The sequence below is a fragment of the Pleurodeles waltl genome, chromosome 4_1 (assembly GCF_031143425.1).
Source record: "Pleurodeles waltl isolate 20211129_DDA chromosome 4_1, aPleWal1.hap1.20221129, whole genome shotgun sequence".
Classification (NCBI taxonomy): Eukaryota; Metazoa; Chordata; class Amphibia; order Caudata; family Salamandridae; genus Pleurodeles; species Pleurodeles waltl.
The window spans coordinates 71,480,673-71,502,840 of record NC_090442.1 but is presented as its reverse complement, the minus strand read 5'-3'; the positions used below and the strand labels follow the sequence as shown (position 1 = coordinate 71,502,840).

Sequence of the window (22,168 nt, the reverse complement as noted above, 5' to 3'; positions counted from 1 at the left end):
TTGCAAGAGTGAACCTCATCCGTGGTACCCCAATCTTTGTCCTTCTTGACCAACTCACGCAATCCACACTGATAGTCACACAACTGCACTCAACCCTCAAGCACGGCTCTTGGATCGTTCTCCTGCATCTCAAGAGTCCTTCTCACTTCCCTGGTCCCTAGCTCTTCAGTCTACCCTCCTCATGCGGGAATCCCAGCAGGGTCAGTGATGGGACCTCCCCTCTTCTCATTTTACACGACCAACCTCAGTGCATTTAAACACTGTGTTGGTCTCTTTTCTCCTTATGCAGAGTGTGACGGGTTGACTACTTCTTCATGTCACCACTCTCCACCTCCACATGGAGCTCATCTACGGCCATCGATCACTGGATGGTCCAGCATGCCCTTGTACACAACTTCCTGTAGCGAACTCACCCAAAACTATCCAAAGCTACAACCCTTTATTTCCTAACTTCTCCTGGCCCTACTCCCTTGCCTTGTATCTCTCTTCCTCTCAGCCAGCAGCAGAGGAGCGCTCTTCATCCAAAGGCACCAGGATCCTCCTTCTCTGCCAGAGCGGCCATAGACCAGCGGCCCAGTGTTAGGAAGATGTGGAATCACCTCCCGCCTCACATTACACGGAGACTCACTGATGCGCTTGTCATGACCACGATGGAGTAAGTAGCACCCTGCAAGCTGGCCTGACAGTACTCCTCCTTCCCCTGCACAAAGTGATCAACTTCACAACATATGAACATTTTAAACTGCCACTCCACCAATTGACATGTCATCACAGGTAACAGGCTATCTGCCAGATATAGCGCCCAGTTCAGGTCGCTGACCTTGCCTTGAAAGGCAATTCATGGCCAATTGGCACTTTATATTAACTACCTTCCAGTCAATCTCTTGCAATCTGTGAATCTATCATTTCTATTTGTTCCTAAGTCCATTGTCTCCCTTCACTCCAACTAGTTTCCCCTTAGCATTCTGTAATCTTCTCAGGACACCTTATACTCTCACCTCCCTGCCAGCTCTCAACAGCACCCCCAAATTCCATCTTCTGATACTTCAGGCCTAATTTCACAGACACATACAACCCACCTTCCCAGCCTGGTCACAACTGTACCTCAGCATTAATATGCTCACATACACCCCCATTTCCAGTCAACATGTACTAGAATATTCCTCAAAAACATTGTTTCTGTATGTGTGTACCATTACCGCCTTTTGTCTCATCCTCACCCAACAGTCTTCATATAAGCACCCAAAACTGACTGTTTGAAATGCTTAATTCTCTCTGCAAAAATAATATTTATAAAAAAACACAATGCTAACAATTGGAAATGCTTGTCTCCTGCACACCTCAAAAGTGGCTACGATCAACTTATTTCGGTAACAAAATTATTTTCAAGACCTTTTTTATGATTGTTTATATAAAATATAAACTTGAAAAATAGCTCTCAAGCATATGTGCAGATAAGTTTCAAAACAATTGTTTTGTAAAAGATGTGCTGGAGTCTCAGAATAATGAATGGAGTTCTGCTTGCAAATTTAATAACTGAGCACACATTACACGCTATTAATCTGGCAGACAGCAGGATAATATGTTGTGTATGTCTTACCGAATTCAGAAAAGAACAAGTTACTTACCTTCAGTAATGCCCTGTCTGGTGGATACTCTAGCCACAGATGTTTCCGAGAACTGGAGGCATGTTGTTTTCAGAAGTTTAGTTTTAGTATAAATTGTGAAGCTATTAGTTATGGTTTTAATTAACTAAACAATAACATTCACATACACACGGATTTCTCAACCTCAGAATATTCCCCAGGTGCCAAACTGGATCCAGGAACTTTTCATAGCAGTGCTCCAGTGCACATGTAGGTGGCACTGTCAGTTCCGTGATCACTTTATTGTGCCCTGGAAGTGAGAGACCAGAGTGCATATATGCATCATCCCTACGTGCCAACATCAGTTTATTGCTTGAGTTTTTCCATAACCCTAGATGTGGGCCCTTTTTAGATGGTAAAAAGAGACCACTCCTCAGAATGGGCAGGTGGCAGGGCATCTGCTGTTAGAGTGTCCAGAAAGAGTGTTACCAAAGGTAATTAACTTCTGATGTGTACTTCTAACTGCAGATTCCTCACCCCTAGTTTAGATATCAAAGCAGTACCTTCCAAAGCTGGAAGATCGGTGTAGTAGGCTCAGACCAGAAAATTTTGCAGGACCGAATGGGTGAATTGCCCCTCCGGTCAGACCTGGCTGTGAAGGAAGTTTTGCTAAGTGAATGTATGCATCAGCACCCAGGTTATGGCTTGTCAAATGCCAAGGGCACACTATGCGTGCCAACGCAGTGGTGACAGCCTTAGCCCTAATGGAATAGGCTCTCAGGCCTTCAAGAACCTGCTTTTTGGCCAGTGAGTACCATATCTTAATTCAGGGGACTGTCCACCTTGATAGAGTCCTTTTCTGCAGTCCTTCCTTACTTTACCCCAGAGAGCCCCATAGACAGATCATTCACCGATGGTCCTTGGTACAATCAATATAAAAGAAAGTTTTTTTGAGGTCTAACCGGTGGAGCCTCTCCCCCTCTTTTGAGGGCTGAGGCAGGGCAAAGAACGATGAGAGGGTTATGGATTGCTAATGCGGACAGGAGTTACATCTTTTAGGAAGAAGGACACCTCGGTCCTCCGCACCAGTTTGTTTGGGAAGAAGGTGGTGTAGAAAAAGTGCACCAACAGAGCATGCAGCTCACTCACACGATGAGCTGAAGTGATCGCAAGGAGGAAGACAGTCTGAGGTCAGAAGACGCAATGAGCAGCTGTGCATTAGCTCGAAGCGAGTGCACTTGAGGAGCATCAAGACCAAGGTAAGTTGTGTGTCAAATTCCTCACATCAAGTGATTTAAACAAATATGGTTGGTCTGCAAACGCAAAAAGGCTGAAAGGGCTGACAGATAACCTTTTATAGTGCCCGCTGCAAGACCTTGTCGGTCCAAAGATAAAACAAACAATGAACTATCCGACAACTTGGCTTACAAAAGGGTCTATCTTGCGGACTAGACCGCAGGCCACAAATTTGTTCTAGCACCCGGTGTAAATGGACTTCGTAGATCGACTCCTGGCAGCTAGACTGACATCAACATCGGATGGTGGATCAAATGCTGACAACTGCTGACGCCCAATAGCCACACACAGAGGTGCAGATCTGGATGTATAACCCATGACCTGCTATTGCAACAGAAGATCCTGTCATAGTGGTAGTGCGATTGGGGGACAGATGCTCATGCCCAGAAGTTCCAGGAATCACACTATCCTGGCCCAGTCCAGAAGCATTAGGTTGACTTGGGCCCGGTCATTCCTGATCTTCAAAGCTTGTAACAGCAGAAGAAAAGACAGTATTGCGAACAGGAGTCAGCTGTTCCACTCCAAGTGGAATACATCTCCTAGCAAGAGGTTTTGCAGAAACTCCAACATGCAAAAGTTTTGACACTGAACATTCCTCGTGGTGGCAAAATGATTTACTCAGAGTTCCTGTCACTGTGGGAAGATGCCCTGTGCCACCTCAGGATGCAGACTCCAACTGCGATCTGCCAGACACTGGACGATGAGCTTGCCTGCCCTGGCATTCAGAGATCTCTTGCAGAGGTTCATGATCAGGGAGCTGCCCTGACAATCTAGCCATCACCTGAGGTGGAGAGCCATGTAGGACCCAAGACCCCACCCCTCCTTGCTTGTTGCAGTATCATATAGCATTAAGGTTGACTGTGAGCACCCGCCTCCCCATGATTGATGGCAGGAAGGCCTTCATGCTGGATAAATGGCCTGCAACGCCAACATATTGATATAAAGTTAGAATTTGGCCAGCGATCAGAGTCTTCTGCTCTCGACGTCCCTCAGATGAACTTCTCAACCCAGCAGTGACTCATCCTTTACCACCGTCAGATCTGGGTGTGGAATGGAGAGGGGTCTGCTGCTGGCCCAACTGCAGTTGAGCAGCCACTACTGCTGATTTTTTGCAGTCCCTTCCAAAACCTGGATGGCATCGGACCGGCTTCTTTGGTGCTGAGCCCACTGACACTTCAGATTCTACTGCAGAGCCCACATAAAACACCTGGTGTAGTCGACAAGCAGGATGCACAAGGCCAGTGGGCCAAGAAGCCTCAGAGTTGCTCTCACTGAAATCCAGAAACAGGGTTGAAACACTGGGATCATGGCATGAATGTCCAGGGCTTGTTGTGATGGAGGGAAAGCCCTGAAATGAACTGTGTCCAAGACGGCTCCTATCAAAGGAAACCTATGTGAAGGAATCAGGAATGACATCAACTGCTTGTTCAATAACCCCAATAATGTCAGGAGGTACACTTTTGTCTAGAGGTGGTCCCCCACTGACTGTGGCGAACCCACCTTTAACAGCAAGTCATTAAGATAAGGGAAATCTGATATACCCAACCTCCGAAGATGGATGGCAACCACTGCCATCACTTTTGTGTACATCCGAGGGGCACTGGTGAGGTCAGAGCGGGGCATGGCATCTGAACATGCTCGTGACCTATCCTGAACCGAAGGTAAAGTTTGTGGGACTGCAGGATGGGTATATTTTAATATGCGCCCTGCCGGTCCAAAGCCACCATCCAGTGGTCCTGATCCAGGGTAGACTGAACCTGGGCCACTTTTAGCATTTTTAATGTGTCATCATTTAGGAAGGCATTCAGAGGGTGAAGATCTACGATAGGCTGAATCCTTCCATCCTTTGAGATGAACTAGTGAGACTAACAACCCGGCACTATGTCTGAGTATGGTACTATCTTGATGGCTCCTTTGGCAGCTAAAGCTTGCACCTCTTGCATCAGAATTGAAAGGTGCTCCTACGAGAGCCATTATGATTTGGGAGCAACGTACAGAGGGCAGAAAGAAAGGACGGCACAGCCCTGCTGAACGATTTGGAGGACCCATCTATTGAATGTAATGGACCGCCACCCGGGGAGAAGATGCTTGATGTCGCCCCTCACAGGGTGGTTGTGCGCCACTAATGGAAAGCTGAAGCGGCTTGGGGGCTGTTGCGGGAAGGGAAAATGCACATGGCAACCTCTGCATTGCCTGCCGGATCCAAGTTCCCAGCCACGAAAGTTCTGGAGTGACTGCAGTGGGGGCTGGGGAGACTGACTTTTTTGTACACTAACCCACTGAAGTATCCTCAGAATTTCCTGAAGTGATGAGCAAACTTCTTTGGCAGGGACCGAAACACTCAGTGTGCGCTGTAGCCCTAGTCTCCTTAAAGCGTTCTAAGGCAGAATCCTGCTTTTTCCATGAAGAGACACAAGTCAACGAAAAGCATATTCCTAAGGGAAGCTTGTATGTATCATGAGAAACCTGTGGATCGCATCCAGGCATAGCAACCACACTGATGACAACCGCTTCCCCCAGACAAACAGTAGAATAAAAACCAGCACGAAACCTGTATATGACTGCATCTTGGGCGTCTTGAATGGTCTGACCCACTGAGGCTGTGAGCTCTTCTAGGACTGCAGGCAAGAGCTCTGCCATTTCCCAGATGGCGTGCATACACCAGACCAACAAAGAAACAGCATTGGCCAACCCCAAGGTAAGGCTAGCTATTGAGAACATTCATTTTCTGATCACCTCAGTCTTGTTCATCTCCCTGTCCATGGGGGTGTTGGGAATGATATAGGGTTTACCTTGCTGGTGGAAGCCTGGACCGCCAGACCCTCCAAAGTAAGATGCTGTGTAAGGAAATACGGTTTCCAGGAGCCAGTTTATAACATTTGGTCATCTGCCTATTCACCAGAGGACACAAACAGGTCTTAGACCAAGTGCCTATTAAGGTGCCAGTGATGGCTTCATTGAAGAAAAAAAAGCAAGGGCTCAGATGAGGCTGGGCCTGGATGCAAAACATCTGTGAGGACATTTGTCTTGACACCAAAAGAAGGACCAGGACCTTGGCCACAAGTTTAATTACTACAGCAAAGGCGGCACTCTCCTCCAATGGGGGCCCGAAAGGTGTATTCAACCCTGTATCATGGGAGGCATCTAGCCCACTGCCCTCCTGTACCCATGTAAAGACTGTCAGCATCATAGCAGAGGGTAAATTATCACCATCCCCACCATCATCACCTCTGAGTGGGGGCACGCTCTGGTCAGAGCCAGAGTCACAAAGACAATGGAGCATCTGTGGGCACCTTTGTGGTAGTAGAAGTGTAGGATCAGACTCAGTCTGGGGACCGGGTACATTGTCATTCAGAGCAGGAGCTCATTCAGAGTCAAACAGCGGTGTTGGTATCAGATTCTACTCTGGTGTTAGCAGCGATGAAAGAGGGACCGATGTGGGTTTCAAAGCTGGTGTGAAAGTCTGCACTGGGTGTTGAATCCAAGTTGGGCCCAACAGGTTCTGACAGCATCTAGCATGGACCCACCAGCAATACTTAGACTGAGAACCCCTGTGGAACCTTGGAGCTTGATGGCATGCCGGAGGGAGTAGGACATGTGCCAAAGATGAACAGCATGGCCTCCTTAAAGGCCTGGAACTGCTGCAGCACAGGCAATGGCCCTGGGAATTTTGGGCGCATTATCAATGGCGAAATTGACTCCCCAGTCTGAGATTGTGACTGAGACTTGATTGGCACCTTTACGTCATCTGGACTTCTCTTTCGTTAGAGAGTGATTGAATGGTTGAGTCCCACTTTACTGTCTTATGTTTTTGTTTGAACTTCGACTTATTGGAGGACTTTGACCGTGAAGAAAACTTCTTACGTGGGCAGCCTCTGGAGGCAAAAGGTCTAGGCCCTCTACTTGGAGCAAAAGCAAGACTTAATGTGAGCCCTGGGACTTCTTACTATGTTAGGTGACCTATAGCTTTGCTTTTCAGTCTGCGATCACCTTTGGCAGTATGAGGGTGCACTCACTGCTTGGCTTGGCACCGACCCCAAATAGCACAAACACATCTCTTGCAGGCCCGTGAATGACATCTCTTCTCTAATGGCCTGGTCGGACATCTTTAGCTTTAACAAGGCACATTGTTCCCCTGCAGACTGGATTTTGTTTGGAAGTCATTGAAAGCAGGAGCAGAGATCTGGATCCGCATTTGAAGGCGTGGACAGAGAGGGACTATCGTCAGTGTGCCGGTGTGGCACTTCTATACAGCTGTGCTGTGTCACTTCAGGGGTGGAACTAAGCCATGCAGAGCCACACTCCACCACCTAGCGGCATGTGGCAACAGTGCTATGAAACATTTCCAGATCCAGTCTGACGCCTCAGGAATATACTAAAGTTGGGGGCATCTGCGGTTTAGAGGAATCCATCAGAAAAATATCCTACCTCCCTACATCCATGCTAGGGAAGGCCAACATATTACTTTGTTGCTCTAAGATACACACCCAGTGAATGAACACTACCATTTGTGCGTTACTGGTGGACTGTCCCCATTGTTTCATCAACACTCATCCATTTTAGAATCTGAAGGCTGACTACCCCCGCCATTCCATCGCTCATTAGCACATGATGCTCTTACCTCATACTCCTGCGAAAACTTGAGCCCATCGTTGGCTTTCAACCTCTCAATGTTGTCTGCGAGATCGGATATTGGGATGGCAGGGTGGTCCCTCATGCCTGATGGAAACAAAAGAGGAGAACTGTAGTGCCTGAGGGAGATGTTAACCTGGTAGACTGGGGTGACCCCGTACCCGCGGAATTAAAGGCGATGTGTCTGACTGCATGACCTATGAGGCGATGTGAAAAGCGGCAAGATGGATGGAGGACAGCATGCCGACTGGTCCTGGCACTACATATCCCAGCACACGGATGTGATCATATAGACCTGCCCCTGTGAGCATGCGGACAAGAGCACATGGTGGAGAACGGCCAAGCGCTCACACCACACACACTCGGCTACGTGAGGCCGCGAGTGGATGGTGAGCGCAAGCTGAGCAACAAATCACCAGGGCTGGATAGTGAAATAAAAAGCTGGGAGCAAACAAAGAGACACAGATGGTGAATAGTGGCGAAGCAGCGAGTAATGCTTGCATGATAAGAAAGAGCCGGGGAGGGAGAGGTGCAGAATAAAGGGGAGGGAAGTCAATAGAATGTCTGGGAAGGAAAGGCTCAGAGTCGGAACTAACAAGAAGAGACAAAATGGATGGAAAGGAACAAGTGAAGGATCAGTAGCAAAGGAGGAAGGTACAGGTTAGAACCTGGCGAGGCCGAGAGGAAATAAGTAACTGCAGCTAGTGGTGGAGAACAGTACACTTCTGAATATTCAGTTCCTTAAGGTTTCCCGGACAAGGATCTGCCTTGAGATGCCTCACTGCTCCAGTTTTTCAGATTAGCAGTGAAGCACATCAGGGCTGGCACTGGGCGAGACCAGGCTCTGCTTTAAGCTGTTTTTGATGTCACTGTCTGGCCTGAAGCAAAATACCGCTGTTAGAGGCCCATTTTATAGAAGTCAGATTTCTTTCTAATTAAGCTATGTGCATCTTCGCTACGTCTTGTGGGTTGAGTCAAACCTGGAAATACCGAACAGGTGCCCAGTTGAATAAGGCAGACTATCAGTGCACAGAAAAATATCTGTGTTTAGTTGTCTCTGGCACACCTGATGGGCATTCAAGTTTGCAGAGAGTGAACACACAGAGGGCCAGGTTAGTGGGAGGAGTCTGATTTCTAAAGTGGGATTTGCAGACAGATACCTGGCTCAGAGCAAAGGAAACAACAGGGACTGAACAGAAGGACTCTCCCAGTGGATCGGTGGACTCTACCAGTGGATCAGTGAAAGATGGCTCCATGAAGTAGCAGGTTCGCGACTTTTAGCAGCGGGCTGGTCCAGCGGTGGGACACACAGAACCACCAATGCACATCAATCTTATTCTGCTGCGCGCCCTCTGCTGAGGTTCTAGGACACACAACCTACCCTCTATCCTTAGTGCTTGTACCTTGTGCTACTCTGATCTAAACCACATCTGCACATGAACGTTAGTTCTGGACTACGCTACCCCCGGTCCTCTCCTTATTGAAAATGTTTCCACCATCTTCCAGACATGGACAAGGCTCTTATTAACTGACTTTCTCTACTGACTGCTCACAATTCTGCATGTTCAGTGCACCAGAGCTCTAGATTTTACCCCATACACAAATTTTGGCCACAGGAACCTAGGTGAATAACTGCCCTAGGGTGGTCTGGTGCAGGGCACAGTCCTTTGAGTAAGTGCCTACCCACACTGCATGGCATGGCTCTGTGGAGGCCAGTCTGAGCTCAGCACCATGCATGCAGTCGCTGGTGCACAAACTCAAGCCTGTCATCCAAATGTGCTTCCATAAAATGACTACAGAGGAGAAACTGAACATGTAAGTACAGCACACCACAGTCTACTTCTGGACTCCCCTTCCCTCAAGCGTGGATGGCCAAAATAACAAGAATGAGAAAGCTGGTGCACAGCCTCTGGGAACACAGAGTTGTCTTCAGCTTCTCAAAGCATTTAATCTTCCCAGGTCCCTCATGACACATCCAGAGTGCTCTACCAAGGTCGGCGCTCCAGGCAGGGGCAAGCGAACCAGGCAGTGACTTGTACGAGGCATTCTCTAAATCCCTGCATATGTGGCCAGTGTTCTGCACCTTAGAGGGCAAACCTTAGAGAGAGATGAAGAAGCTACCATTAAGGGTTGCAAGGTGGAATCAAACTCTGTCCCTGCTCTTCTACAGGGTAGGATGAAGCTGCCTATGGAGGGAGCTAGGTCACCATGCCGGTACCACCTCAGAGGGACATACTGGCATGGGCCTTCAGGATGGGTCTGACCCAGCACAGGGCACTGCTACACTTCTCGAGGGGAGCAGATCCAGGGAATTTGTACTGCGATTTAGAGACACCTATAGCAAGACTTCCACATCTCTGTACAGACACCGCTATAGCAAGAGCTCCGCATATCTGTACAGAGACATCTATAGCAGAGGTGCACATCTCTGCACAGAGACACCTATAGCAAGAACCCTGCTTCTCAGAAACTGCCTTGTTCTCGAATCAAAACTTTCCGCAGAGCTGTAGAGAAGCCGCAACGATCTACTTGAAGGAGATGGGCTCTAGCTTTAGGTTACATAAAGTTGGGTCCTACATTATTTTTCTTCATTTTTAACATTTCAGTAACAAGATATTGGTTTGTTGGTTACATCCATAATAATTAACATCTTGTTGGAAAAACTTTACCATGTTATCTAATAATTCTACATATCATTGAATTGAAAAAGCCTCATTTTAATTACTACCAATTGCACATCTCATGATTCCACTAATTATGTTGCATCAATATCTCAAAGTGATGTTCCTAATCCACCATATATATTTGTTATTAATGTGTTATTTATCTTATTTCATGTTTTCTTATTTTTTCATTCCTTTCTTTTCAGTTTTTTTTAAATTTCTTCTCATTACATCTTTCATTCAGCAGTTAACTTTATACCTTTTCTTTTTTCTAAGATTGGTTACTAAAATATGTATTATATCCGTTAACAGTGTGCATTATTCTACCGCTGCTTTTTCTACCTCTATTATAAGAATAAGTTAATAGCTACTTTAAGAATTTCAGTTGCTCACAGTACTTTCATTACTAGGTCATGCAGTTTTAAGATGGGGAAATTGTTCTGTACTTTTGTATACAGTGATTATTTCCTTGCCCTTTCTTTTATTCCCAGATGGATTGCATTTTATTATGTACTGTTTATTTAAAATCTAATACAACTATTATACTTAAAAAGCCTCTCTCTTCACATTTTGATTCCACAAGTTATACACTTCTGTTTGAGAAGCACTTAAACACTATATTTTCATTAAATTCAGCACACCTGGATTACCAACATTTTGCTTTGACTAAGGTATAACTTAGTTCCAGTAGTACTCCAGGATAATTTCTGAAACCAGCAGTACTCTAGGCTTACTCCTGGATTCAGGAGTAAGCCAGAAGCGCTATAAGCACAAGTCACACCTAATCACAGGAAAATCTGTGTGAATCGGGCTCAGGGATTCCTGTTGTACGTCAGCTTGGCAGGAGTAGTCAGGGCAAGGGTGTTGGGTAAGTGCCATGAAATGCACATCGGGTGTCCACAGATACTACGCTGCCCAAGGAGGTGGTGAGAAAGATGCACGACAGACTCTGTGTCACTCTGTGCTTCTCTGATTTGATGTCACCGAGCTCCAGGGACTTGTCTTACTGACTGTGGACTCTGTTTTAAAGAACTTCTGGGAACACAAGTTCTGGTTTCCACAAGCTTCCCCCAGCTGTGGTCCGGCCAAAGGGTAGCGGTGGGAAAAGAGGACATGAGGAAAGTGGGGTGCCTGGGGGAGAGACGAGACTGGGGAAGGACACTGAAGGAGGGCTTGAGGAGAACCTAAAGGAGGCAAGAAGAAAGAGGAAAGAGCAGCATGGGTAGGGGAAACTGACAGAGGAAAAGAGGAGGCAATGATGGAGGGAAAAGAAAGGGAGCTAGTGGGGGACAGGGAAATGCAGCAAGGAGGGAGAGGGGAGATTATAAGAAGAGCGTGAGGCAGGGGAGGAAAAGCTGGCTTGAGGATTAAGAGAAAAGGAGGGTGTGAGCTTTGTAAGCAAAGGAAGGCGTGGATAGAGAGGAAAGAGGACTGAGGAAGGAGATGAAGGGGAGGCTCAGCGAGGGAACTAACAGAATGGAGGTGTGTGCGAGGGAGCTGAAGGGAGGGAGCAGGATGAGGAAGAACAGCTTGGGGAGAGGAAAGGAGGGCACGGGGAGAGGAAAGGAGGGCACGGGGAGAGGAAAGGTGGGCACGGAAAGAAGAAAGGGCGAGAGCTGGCATGGGGAGGAGGAAGAGTGGCAGGCATGTGGAAAGGAAATATGGCAAGAAAAAGGAGGGGACAGGAGACGGAAAGAGGTGGGCATGGGAGAGGACGGTGGCACACGGGAGAGGACAGGAGGGCACAGGGGGAGAGGACAGGAGGGCACAGGGGGAGAGGACAGGAGGGCACAGGGGGAGAGGACGGGGGCACAGGGGGAGAGGACGGGGGCACAGGGGGAGAGGACGGGAGCACAGGGGAAAGGAAAGGGAGCACAGGGGAGAGGTAAGGGGGGCACAGGGGAGAGGTAAGGGGGCACAGGGGAGAGGTAAGGGGGGCACAGGGGAGAGGTAAGGGGGGCACAGGGGAGAGGAGAGAGGGGACAAGTAGAAGAGAAAAGGAGGGCATGGGAACCAAAAGGAGGGAGAGGAAAGGAAGTGGAAAGGAGGGCATGGAGGGAAGAAACAAGGGTGTGGCAAAAGAAAAGAGGGCATAGGGAGAAGAAAGGTTGGCATGGAGAGAGGAAAGTAGGGTGGGGGTGGGAGAGAAATAGATTGGGTTCCAGGAGGAAAAATGAAAGTGGTTTGGAGAGGAAAACAACATGGGAATGGGGAAGGAGATGGGAAAAGAATGGAGAGGAAAAGGGAGGCACGCATGAGGAGGGAAGGGAGGCATGCATGAGGGGGGAAGGGAGGCATGCATGAGGAGGGAAGGGAGGTACGCATGAGGAGGGAAGGGAGGCACGCATGAGGAGGGAAGGGAGGCACGCATGAGGAGGGAAGGGAGGCACGCATGAGGAGGGAAGGGAGGCATGCAGTGGGAAAGGAACACATGATGGAGAGGAAAACAGTGCAAGGGCTAGCAAGAAAATCTGTGCCTGGGGAAGGAGAGGAAAGGAGGGCAGGGAGGGCAGAGGGCGGCATGGGCAGGAGGTGAAGGGCGATATGAGTGGGCGGAAATGAGGAGGGCATTGGAATGGAGAGGGGAAGGGGGTAGGGCATGCAGGGCTTGCAGAGAGAGAAAAAGAGGGCCTGAGGAGGGAATGGAAGGCAGGAGACAGGAAGGATAGCCTATTGGCAGGTAAATAAGTAGGAAGGAGAAGTGGTGAGGGAGGGATGCTGGACTAGGGAAGGAAAGGAAAGACGGGGAAAGCGAAGGTAAGAGTGAGGAGATAAGGTGGCATAAGGAGAGAAAGCAAGAGAGGTGGAGAACGTAGGGTGAGATGCCAAAGAAACACAAGAGGAATTCAAACTAACTTGAAATATTCGGGCAACTGGGGAGACTCGAACCTGCAAAGAAACAAAATGGGGCAAGAACAAAAAGCTGTTAGCTTTTAAGATTCACCGCATACGCTCCAGACCCGTGGGCGGGGTCTGAGGAGGGGGCAGAGGAGACGGGCAAGAGGGAGGGGCGTGGTTAAAGGGGCTGGAAGGAGAGGGGGTGGGGCTTCTGGAGACCACAATGCAAATGAAAGAAAAAAGGTATCCTACAGCAGCTGCGCAGTCCGGGGCCCCGGCGACTGGGGAGGGTCTGGAAATGGCTAAGCGAAGCACCACAAATAGGTCTATGATTGTGAGAAACAGTCTGTAGGAGCCCAGTACCCTCACCATGCGTGCTTGTGAGGCTGCTTCACCACTGATGCAGTAACAACTGACCCAAGCTGTTGCACCACTGCCGGACCCCCGCCTCCCACCCATGTAAGAATGAGCACTCTGCCCCAGCACTGGTGCACAAAACAGGACAGGTCCACCGTCAGTGCAAGCATCGGTCCACCGCCAGTGCAAGCATCGGTCCACCGCCAGTGCAAGCATCGGTCCACCGCCAGTGCAAGGAGAAAGGGCCCTCTTGTCAACCATCAGGGAAGCAACAGAAGAATGGGCCTTGTGCTAAGCTCTCTGAGCGGTAATGGACACGGCCTTCTGCTACTGTACCTGTGCACTGGGCCTCTTGCTTTGCTACTAGTGGGCTGGGAGTGGACACTGCGGACTGCTACTAAACCAGTGCACTGACACTGGACATGGCTTACACTTGTGCACTGGCAATGGAGAGAGCCTTTTGCAACACTAGTCATGCACTACCTGTGCACTGGCTGAGCATAGGAACTATACACTATGTTAACTATACACTGGCAGTGGACTGGGCCTTCTGTTGTGCCGCCTGTGCACTGGCAGTGGACATGGTGTATTGCTTCACTACCGGTGCACTGGCAGTGGACAGAGCCTTCTGCGATACTAGGGAGCACTGGCAGTGGACAGGACTTCTGCGATACTAGCTGTGCACTGGCAGTGGACAGGACTTCTGTGATACTAGCTGTGCACTGGCAGTGGACAGGACTTCTGTCACTTTACCTGTGTACCGACTGTGGATGGGGCCTTTCTTATAAGTGCACTAGCAGCGGACACGGCCTGCTGCTACTAAACCTATGCAATGGCAGTGGGCATGTCGTACTACTACTAAGATGCCTGTACACTGTCAGTAGACAGAGCCTTCTGCTATTCTACCTGTACACTAGCAGTGGACACGACCTTCCACTATGCCACCCGTGCGGACAAGGTGTACCGCTTCGCTGCTTGTGCACTGACAGTGGAGAGGGCTGACTGTTTTGGTACCTGTGGACTGGCAGTGGACACTGCCTACTGCTTCGCTACCGGTGTACTGGCAGCGGATAGAGCCTTCTGCTAAACCACCAGTGCACTGGCAGTGGACACGACTTCTGTTACTTTACCTGTGCACTGGACATGGTGTACACTACTTGTGCACTGGCATGAGACAGAGCCCACTGCTACACCGCCGTGCACTGGCAGCGCACATGAACTTCTGCTACGTTAACTATGCACTGGCAGTGAACAGGGCTTCAGTAAATGATAGAGAACTAGGCCTCCTGCCCTTCCACCGATATACAAAAAAGGACAGTGCTCTCAGTGAAGCGACAAAGGACAGGGCTCTCTGCACCACTAGAGGTGACAGACCTCAGCTTCATCTATCTAATGCGAGGGCCACAACAGGTAAAGTACGAAGGGCTTGATATGTCCACATAAAACGTGCTTGCAGCAACAGGCCTTGCACTGTGCCGGCCCCAGCCCCCAGCACATGCATCACTGCAGCATACCCACAATGCACTGCAATGCACAAAGATGACACTCAAGGAAGCGCCACACAGAGATAACTCTAAAAGTAGATCAAGCGCACATGGAGGCCAACATAATGGAAAAGTGATCAACAGAAAATGTATTTGCAATTAAAGGATCTACATGGAGTTGGAAAAAAACTCTCTTTATAGCAGTCCAGCCCAGAGACTCCCCTACTAACTCTAGCAGTGTGGTGACAACATGGCTGGAGGTGAGAGAATGAACATGGTCACAGACCCTAGACACATACAGGCGTGTTGAAGCAGGCGTGCTTGCCAACAGGGTTTCAGGATGTGCCCCGGAAAAGCTCTTTATTTCTGTTGGCAACTGGATAAATGGAGCATCCCCAGAACTGGACTGAGAGGAAGTTCACATCTCAAAGGTCCTAAAATCCAAAAACCTCAAAGAGGCAGAGTTTAGATTAGTGTCTAGCGGATATATTATCAATGTTTGCGGGATCGAATTGGATTTCAATGCCCTGTAGTAATTTTTCAGGGTGTGGTAGTGTGGACGGTTCATCTGTGTACATGATCATGTCCTCAAACACCACAGTCAGTGGCAAAGTACTACGGCTCATAGGCCAGATGCCAAACAAGGCTAAAACACTGTGATGTGTTGTTTGGGCACAAAGAACCCTTGTTGATTCAGGTGTCCTGAGCAAGGATCTAGCTAAGCGAGCAGAGAAGGCAAGGTCCCCTCAGCACATAAATCCCACAATTTAGTACCTGATCCATGAGCTTAGAGTCTCGGAGGACGGAAGATGGTGGTGTAAGAACACCTTGTCTGGTTGCTTATCCCAACACTAAATATGGAAGGACCGCGCAGGCAGTCTTGCAACATCTCCCCCAGAGTCTTGTATTCGTTCAATCAAATTAGAGTCTTGAAGGACTGTAAGAGTGGTCTCTGAATATGGGGTCTCCTATCGAGGCACATGAACTTGCTTTCAAGACTTTCAGGGCTCAAGAAGTAGTCTTTGTCCACTTCCCCCTGAGCTGTTTATATGAACCAAGAACTTCAGAGTATGGAATGGACCGTACAACACGGTCTTAGGACCTTTACCCCTGCCCCATCAACTGATCCACGAACTTGAAAGTCTCTGAGGACTACACAAGACGGTCTTTGAGCATTTAATGCAAGTGCTTGTATTTGACAGCATCAACTTCGAATCTGGGAAGACGGCACAAGGCACTTTCTGCAATCGTCCACCACTCTCCTGTACTTGATTCACGTCACTTAGTTTTGAATCTTGCACCCCATAGGCCGCACACAGTTCTGTGAAGGAGGTTCTGTGCATTTTTAAGCCTAGGGAATGCAGAATTCTTAGCCCGCCAGGACAGGACAAAGTCCACTGAGGGATTTGGCAATGGCCAAGAAAGAGCTTGCTAAATGCTATTTCTTTTTCATTATGTTCTTTTGATTGATAAGTTAGACTCTCATATGACAGGGCTGGAAACGTTCTCAGGTTCCGTTTCATCACTGTCATCGTGGTCAATGCAAGCGAGTGCTCTCCTGGCAGGTTTCCCCATTCTTTAACTAGAAAAAGAAGAGCTGAGAGCTCTTTTTCAAGAGGTGCTGCCACGCCCATTCATTGTCGCTTTCAGTTCAACCCAATCACAAAGCAGGGTGCAAACGAACAGACCCTGCGACAGCACAGCGACTTTAGAACAGTTGGCTGCAATCTCCCATGATAACATTCAAACACATTATGAGTTGCCACACATGTCACCCCAGTGCCTTCTGGTACTTGTAGGTTTCAAAAGGACATTTCAATATTTTTTTTAAATATTGTCTTGGACACTTTGGTAGTTCAAGTTAAGAGGCCTGTGCTCTGGCCCTCTCACCAATAGCCTGTGAACTGCAGCCTGTGCTGTTCAAGTGGAGATGGGGAGCTTTGGATGTCCAACTGCTCACAGTTTGGAAGAGGTGTCATGGTGCTTGGTAGGAGATGCACAAGCACTGAATCTTCCGTGCAGCGGACGCAAGAGCAGTTCGCAGCGGACGCGAGAGCAGTTTGCAGCGCCCACGGGTCTGGCTCATGCTGATAACTGCAGTTGATCGCGAGCAGGAGCTTTGCTGGAGCAACCACTGGCAGAGCAAGCTTGGAAACCTTTAATATCAGAAGAGGAGCATCAAAAGTTTAACTCCAAGCATGGAAAATCCTGATAGTTGGGTGTTGCCCGGCCATCTCATGCCTCATGCAGACTCAAGGTAAGTGAGAACAATTGTTGGGATATTTGTTGTGGAGCGCTGGAAGAAAGTAACTAGCCATCAAAGTAAGATGTGGTGTTAGTCGTTACTTAACAGGATTCCATGTCCGGCCAGGAGAGACTGCTTTCAGGCCAGATTTTGAGAGGTGCCACTCTTGGACAACACAAGTGTCTGCCATGGGATTCCTGAAAAGCACTGGGTCTGCAGCAGACAATCTAGTGAAACTTTAGAAGATGTCAGAGCCTGCGCCCAATCTATGTAGATGTATGCTCACACCTGCCGTGTTCAGCACTGACAACTCGCAAGGTGGTCTCAGTAACGAATGGGACGTGCACATTCATCATCCGATCTCAGAAGGGAAATTCACTCATTCGTACTAATTTTATTAGGAACACGATGAAGGCAACACAAAATAATTGTTGGATGTAACTTGGCACCTATCCAATGAACATGAATGTCACTGCAATGCCTGTCGGTATTTTGGGGTATGATGTTCCAAACATTTCACATGTAAAGGGATATATTTGGCTCAGGAATGTGCTGCACTGGTCGTGCTCCTGCATCCTCAGTGACCCCAGCTAGATTAGGAGTGTATGAAATATTCAGTGGCAGGTCAGGTTTTTAAAGTGCCTGCCTGGTATGAAGATTTAATCCAGCCCTAGAAGAACACACATTTATGAGGCTCAAGTGAAAGAAAATAGACCAAGGCAATCAGTGGAATATGTCACAGCATACAATGTGTTTCCAGGCTGGACTCAGAATTAAGCAAACCCCATACATGGAGTTTTGATTTTTGGATGCGAGTCTTAATTCTCTCTGGGAAGTAGACAAAGTACAAGTGTGGGGTTGTTAAAAATGTTACTAAACTTGCAGGTCAAGTGCCCCAAACTGTGAAATGTTAACCTTAGCTACATTAATACTCGTAAAATAAGTAACATCTAAAAGTGATTATGAAAAAGATGAACTTTTCACTGATGTCCTTTAATAGTAGCACTGTGCAATAATAACCCTTCGAAGGACAATTTGGGCTGAACTGCATGCCTGCCGCGAAGTCTGTATCGGAAGCTAACAGTTCGATCTAGACGTCCATACCAAATGGGGCGCAAATAAGCGGGCCTTTAGTTCTCATAGCGAATTAACCTCTTAGCCTATGGCCGCATCTCTGTGAAATATACTCCATGATATAAGGAGTGGGAGATCATAGCAAGCTAGGAGAAGATTGGCACTATGTCTGTTCAAACTTCAGCCTCCTGACGAGACATGTTCCCGTCGTGGGTCACCTACCTGGAGTTTGGTAGTTGAGCCGCCTCATCTCCACCGGGTCCGACGAGTTGGCCAGCAGTGAATCCTTCAGCCCCACAGTTTGGTCATCTTTGCCCGAGGGTGAACTGCCTCTTTTTCTAACAAATACAAAAAAACAAAAAACTTGTATGTATTTTTTTTTAAGCTGAAATGCCCAGTGTGCCTAGACTGCAGCGAAAAATCAGACAGGTTCTTGGAACAAATTACTCAACCAGCCAAACTGATTTTTAATCTTACCACAAATACCCCAACACACAGTATACCAGCACCAGACCATGAAAACAGACCAAATAAGAGATCATGAATTGACCCCTATGCCAGTATCTCTCGATGTCCGCTGAGCACAGGTCTATGTGACTGGATTGGGCAGGAGGACAGGGCGAAGGAAACTAGTATTGTGTCAGCTGTGTTATGTACTACGGGGCAGATTCAAACTACAGGGCCATTATCTTTAAAAAGCCACAATCCTACTGAATCACCCCCGCAAAGCATGAGTCAACCACCTGCCTGGCAAAGAACAAGCACATGTCATCAAAGAAGGAATACATAAAACAGGAATGAGCTGCTCAAACCCAGATCACGGTCCACCAACCCATCTGCCTAAACTCAATTTCAGATAAATTCTCAAGAATGAGAATAATTTTCAACTTTCTTCAATGGGGGGTCAAAATCCCAAAGAATCACGTGCAACAAAACTGCAAAACCACCACTTCACCTCTTTCCTACAATCAGCACTGAAATCGGCACGAAAAAACTAAGGAATTTATTGGACACTTATTAATCCAGAAACACCGCAGCCACCGAAATACCTAGTTGGCCCACCCTATGTGACTAAGGCCATTTACTATCTACAAAACTACACTTGCCTCTGGCGTTAATAGCTTCACTACTCCACAATTGACTGCCACTCCTAGCATGAGGATGCTCAAATCTATCGACTTATCCATAAGAAAGCAAACCCTCCCCCAGCCGAGGAAGGTGGCTGCTTACAACTGATCCATGGATGGCCACAAGCTTCTGTTCTTGAACCCCCACAGTGACCATAACCTTCCATCCATTAATGCTCTAACCCTTATCGTTCTAAGTGAAGCAGTCACCCCAACCCAAAGATCAAACGCCTAGAGGGCTCCTCAAATTCAAAGACATGTGCTCACCACATCTGGCCATTACCTCCATGAACTTCAACATATCCTTCTTTTACCAGCCCTAAAATGTCGCTCCTCTCGGGTTCCCAGCCGCGAGAGCTCTCCGCCCAGATTTTGAGGTACACACATACTGTTGGAAACTTTTAAGAGAGGTAAAAAGTGAAAGAAGCTCCTACCTTTCTTGTTTGCTAAATCCGGAGAAGAGCAAAAAAACAGATAAAGCAAAGCACGGTTAAATTACGCCACAAAACACTAGAAAGCAGAGCTAGGTACAATTGTTACTGGCTGCAAAAACGGGCAACAGGCACATACGTGGGAGAACACATGAACACACAGGGGAGCAGGCGTGTGCCCAGTGGATGTGTGAGCATGATGGGTTGCAAGCGGTGAAGAGTGAGTGTGAACACTTCTGAGCATAAGCACACATGCCTTAGACAATGCTCTGGAAATTGTGGGCATCATCATAAAAGTTTTTTGCTATTCAATAATTTTGAGCCCTACTTCTGTGTTAAAATATGTTTCTATATCAGCACCTGGGGAAGCCACCTCACTCTCTTATCACGAAGAGCGTGTAACCAGCCTTGAGAGCTTCACTTTAAAATCTCTGCTACCAAGTGTGTTTAAGCTGACAAAGGAAAGCCCAGACATGGAAGCACTGTCTGTGAAGGCCTGGGGTGAGGTGGCCACCCTCCCAGTACTATTTGGAACAAGCAAGAGAGAGAGAGAGAGAGAGAGAGACAAAGTGCCAGAGGAACTTGAAGAACAGAGGGTCCCTAAGCCTTCTGCTAGGAATGCCAAGCTCCTAGTCTTGTTTTTTCATAAAGATCTTTTCCCTGATGCCTGGGTTCCAAGGTCTGGTTCACTTATTTTTTTACAACTCCGTTGCTTAAAGAAGATCCCCCATAGACTCCACTGCAGATGCAGTCCCAGGTCATGGGAGCCTGTGTCCTGTAGCGACTGGACTATGGAAAGCTGTGTATCTGGGAGTTCTGAACTCTCAGTTTTGAGGCTTCCGAGAAATTCAGAACACACCCATCATACTGGCCTCTGAGCTTTGCAAATCTGACCACGTGTAAGGATCTAGATTATCTTCCAAACTGGCTTCAGAGAAGACTGTGTTTTGATCCCTGTTCCTCATATAAGACCAGGAAGGCTTTCTTCTGAAACCTACTCACCCCTCCACATTCCTCCGAGGTTCTTGCGGTCAGGCCCAAAGGGCCTGCGTAAAGTTCTTCGTTAAAGAGTTCTAATTGTGGACATTTTTCAATCAGACTCCGCCTTCGTATCTAGGGTCTTGTCTAGTACCTGCTGGTGTTCTGCACCTTTGGCTCCCAGGCGCAAGAGCCCATGGATGATATGCACTTTTGAGATAAAGACATGCCAATGGTGGACCGCCCATCCCCTGAGATCGTACGCCATCGCACACTACCCCGCTACGAAGTGAGCTGCAATGCCCGTCTCCTAGCAACAGAGGCACTTCAAGCATCTACTGCCCTGTGCTTGAGGGACACTTGGAGAGACTGACATCTGCAGCTATTTCTTGTCAGCTTCTGGGAGGCGTCTCTATGAACATCCCAGCCTGCGAGAGGTGCGTAAACCCATACCAATAATTTGCCAGACCGGAAATATGGATCTTTCCAAAACTTAATTCACTCTATGTCAGTTTGCATCAGTGTAGGCAAGTGCTCCCTTCCATGTGTTGGTTCATAATGGTGGAATAAACTATTTTTAAAATACTTGTAGACGTTTTTTTAAATAATTTATCATCAATACAATCGAATGTCTGCAACCTTAGGTGATTAATTGACAATGTCAACACAAGGTGGCCTTTTTAGTTTTTATAAACAAAGCAATCTGGTGCCACTGTGAGTTGTCCCAGTTTCAGAGTGCACCGGTACTGGTTCAGAGTGCACCGGTACTGGTTCAGAGTGCACCGGTACTGGTTCAGAGTGCACCGGTACTGGTTCAGAGTGCACCGGTACTGGTTCAGAGTGCACCGGTACTGGTTCAGAGTGCACCGGTACTGGTTCAGAGTGCACCGGTACTGGTTCAGAGTGCACCGGTACTGGTTCAGAGTGCACCATAGCCTGGGAAATACTCGGCAGCTCTACAACAGCAGATGTCTTTGATTGATAGGGCTGAGAAAGGCAATGGACATATATACGCGTGTGAACATGATTGTGCAAAGAATGGATGTGGACACTGTGTGCAAGGCGAGCTCCAACAGTGTCAATATGCAAGAAAGGAAGCATGGAAATGGGACAAAAGTTGAATTAGGATCTAGTCTGAGCAGTGATGCAGATGTTGATCAGGAGCTTTGAGGCTCTGCTGCTCAGAGCGATGTTGGGCTGCGTGTTGCATTTTCTGTGATCTGTGCGGCAGAGCTATAGCATATTAAAGAATACAAGGTGCCCCTTGGCTATGGGGGCTGCTCACCTCTTGAATAGAAGGATGGCGATGACAATGATGATAATAAGTATGACAGCCAGGACTGGGCCCATCACCCAGAGCATCTCTGGTTCATCCTGCTGCTTGGCCATGGAGGACACCTCCTGCACGATCTCGTCCGAGTAGGGGCTTGCTGCGTACTTCTTCTGCAGGGATTAAG

At 48.0% G+C, this 22,168-nt stretch overlaps 1 protein-coding gene across 8 annotated transcripts in view; it reads right to left on the bottom strand.

The window, feature by feature from the left end:
* The window catches only part of PTPRF (protein tyrosine phosphatase receptor type F), a 597,274-nt gene that overhangs the window by 45,253 nt on the left and 529,853 nt on the right, over positions 1-22,168 (bottom strand). For 7 of the 8 annotated variants that reach the window (XM_069227811.1, XM_069227807.1, XM_069227809.1 and 4 more), the window contains 3 exons: positions 21,997-22,154; positions 18,398-18,513; positions 7,504-7,601 (listed from right to left, as the gene is read on the bottom strand). In XM_069227811.1, coding sequence (XP_069083912.1) covers positions 7,504-7,601; positions 18,398-18,513; positions 21,997-22,154 — 372 coding nt within the window. Of the gene's footprint in view, positions 1-7,503; positions 7,602-13,033; positions 13,067-18,397; positions 18,514-21,996; positions 22,155-22,168 lie in introns of all 8 variants that reach the window. The other variant, XM_069227815.1, reaches the window with a different exon arrangement.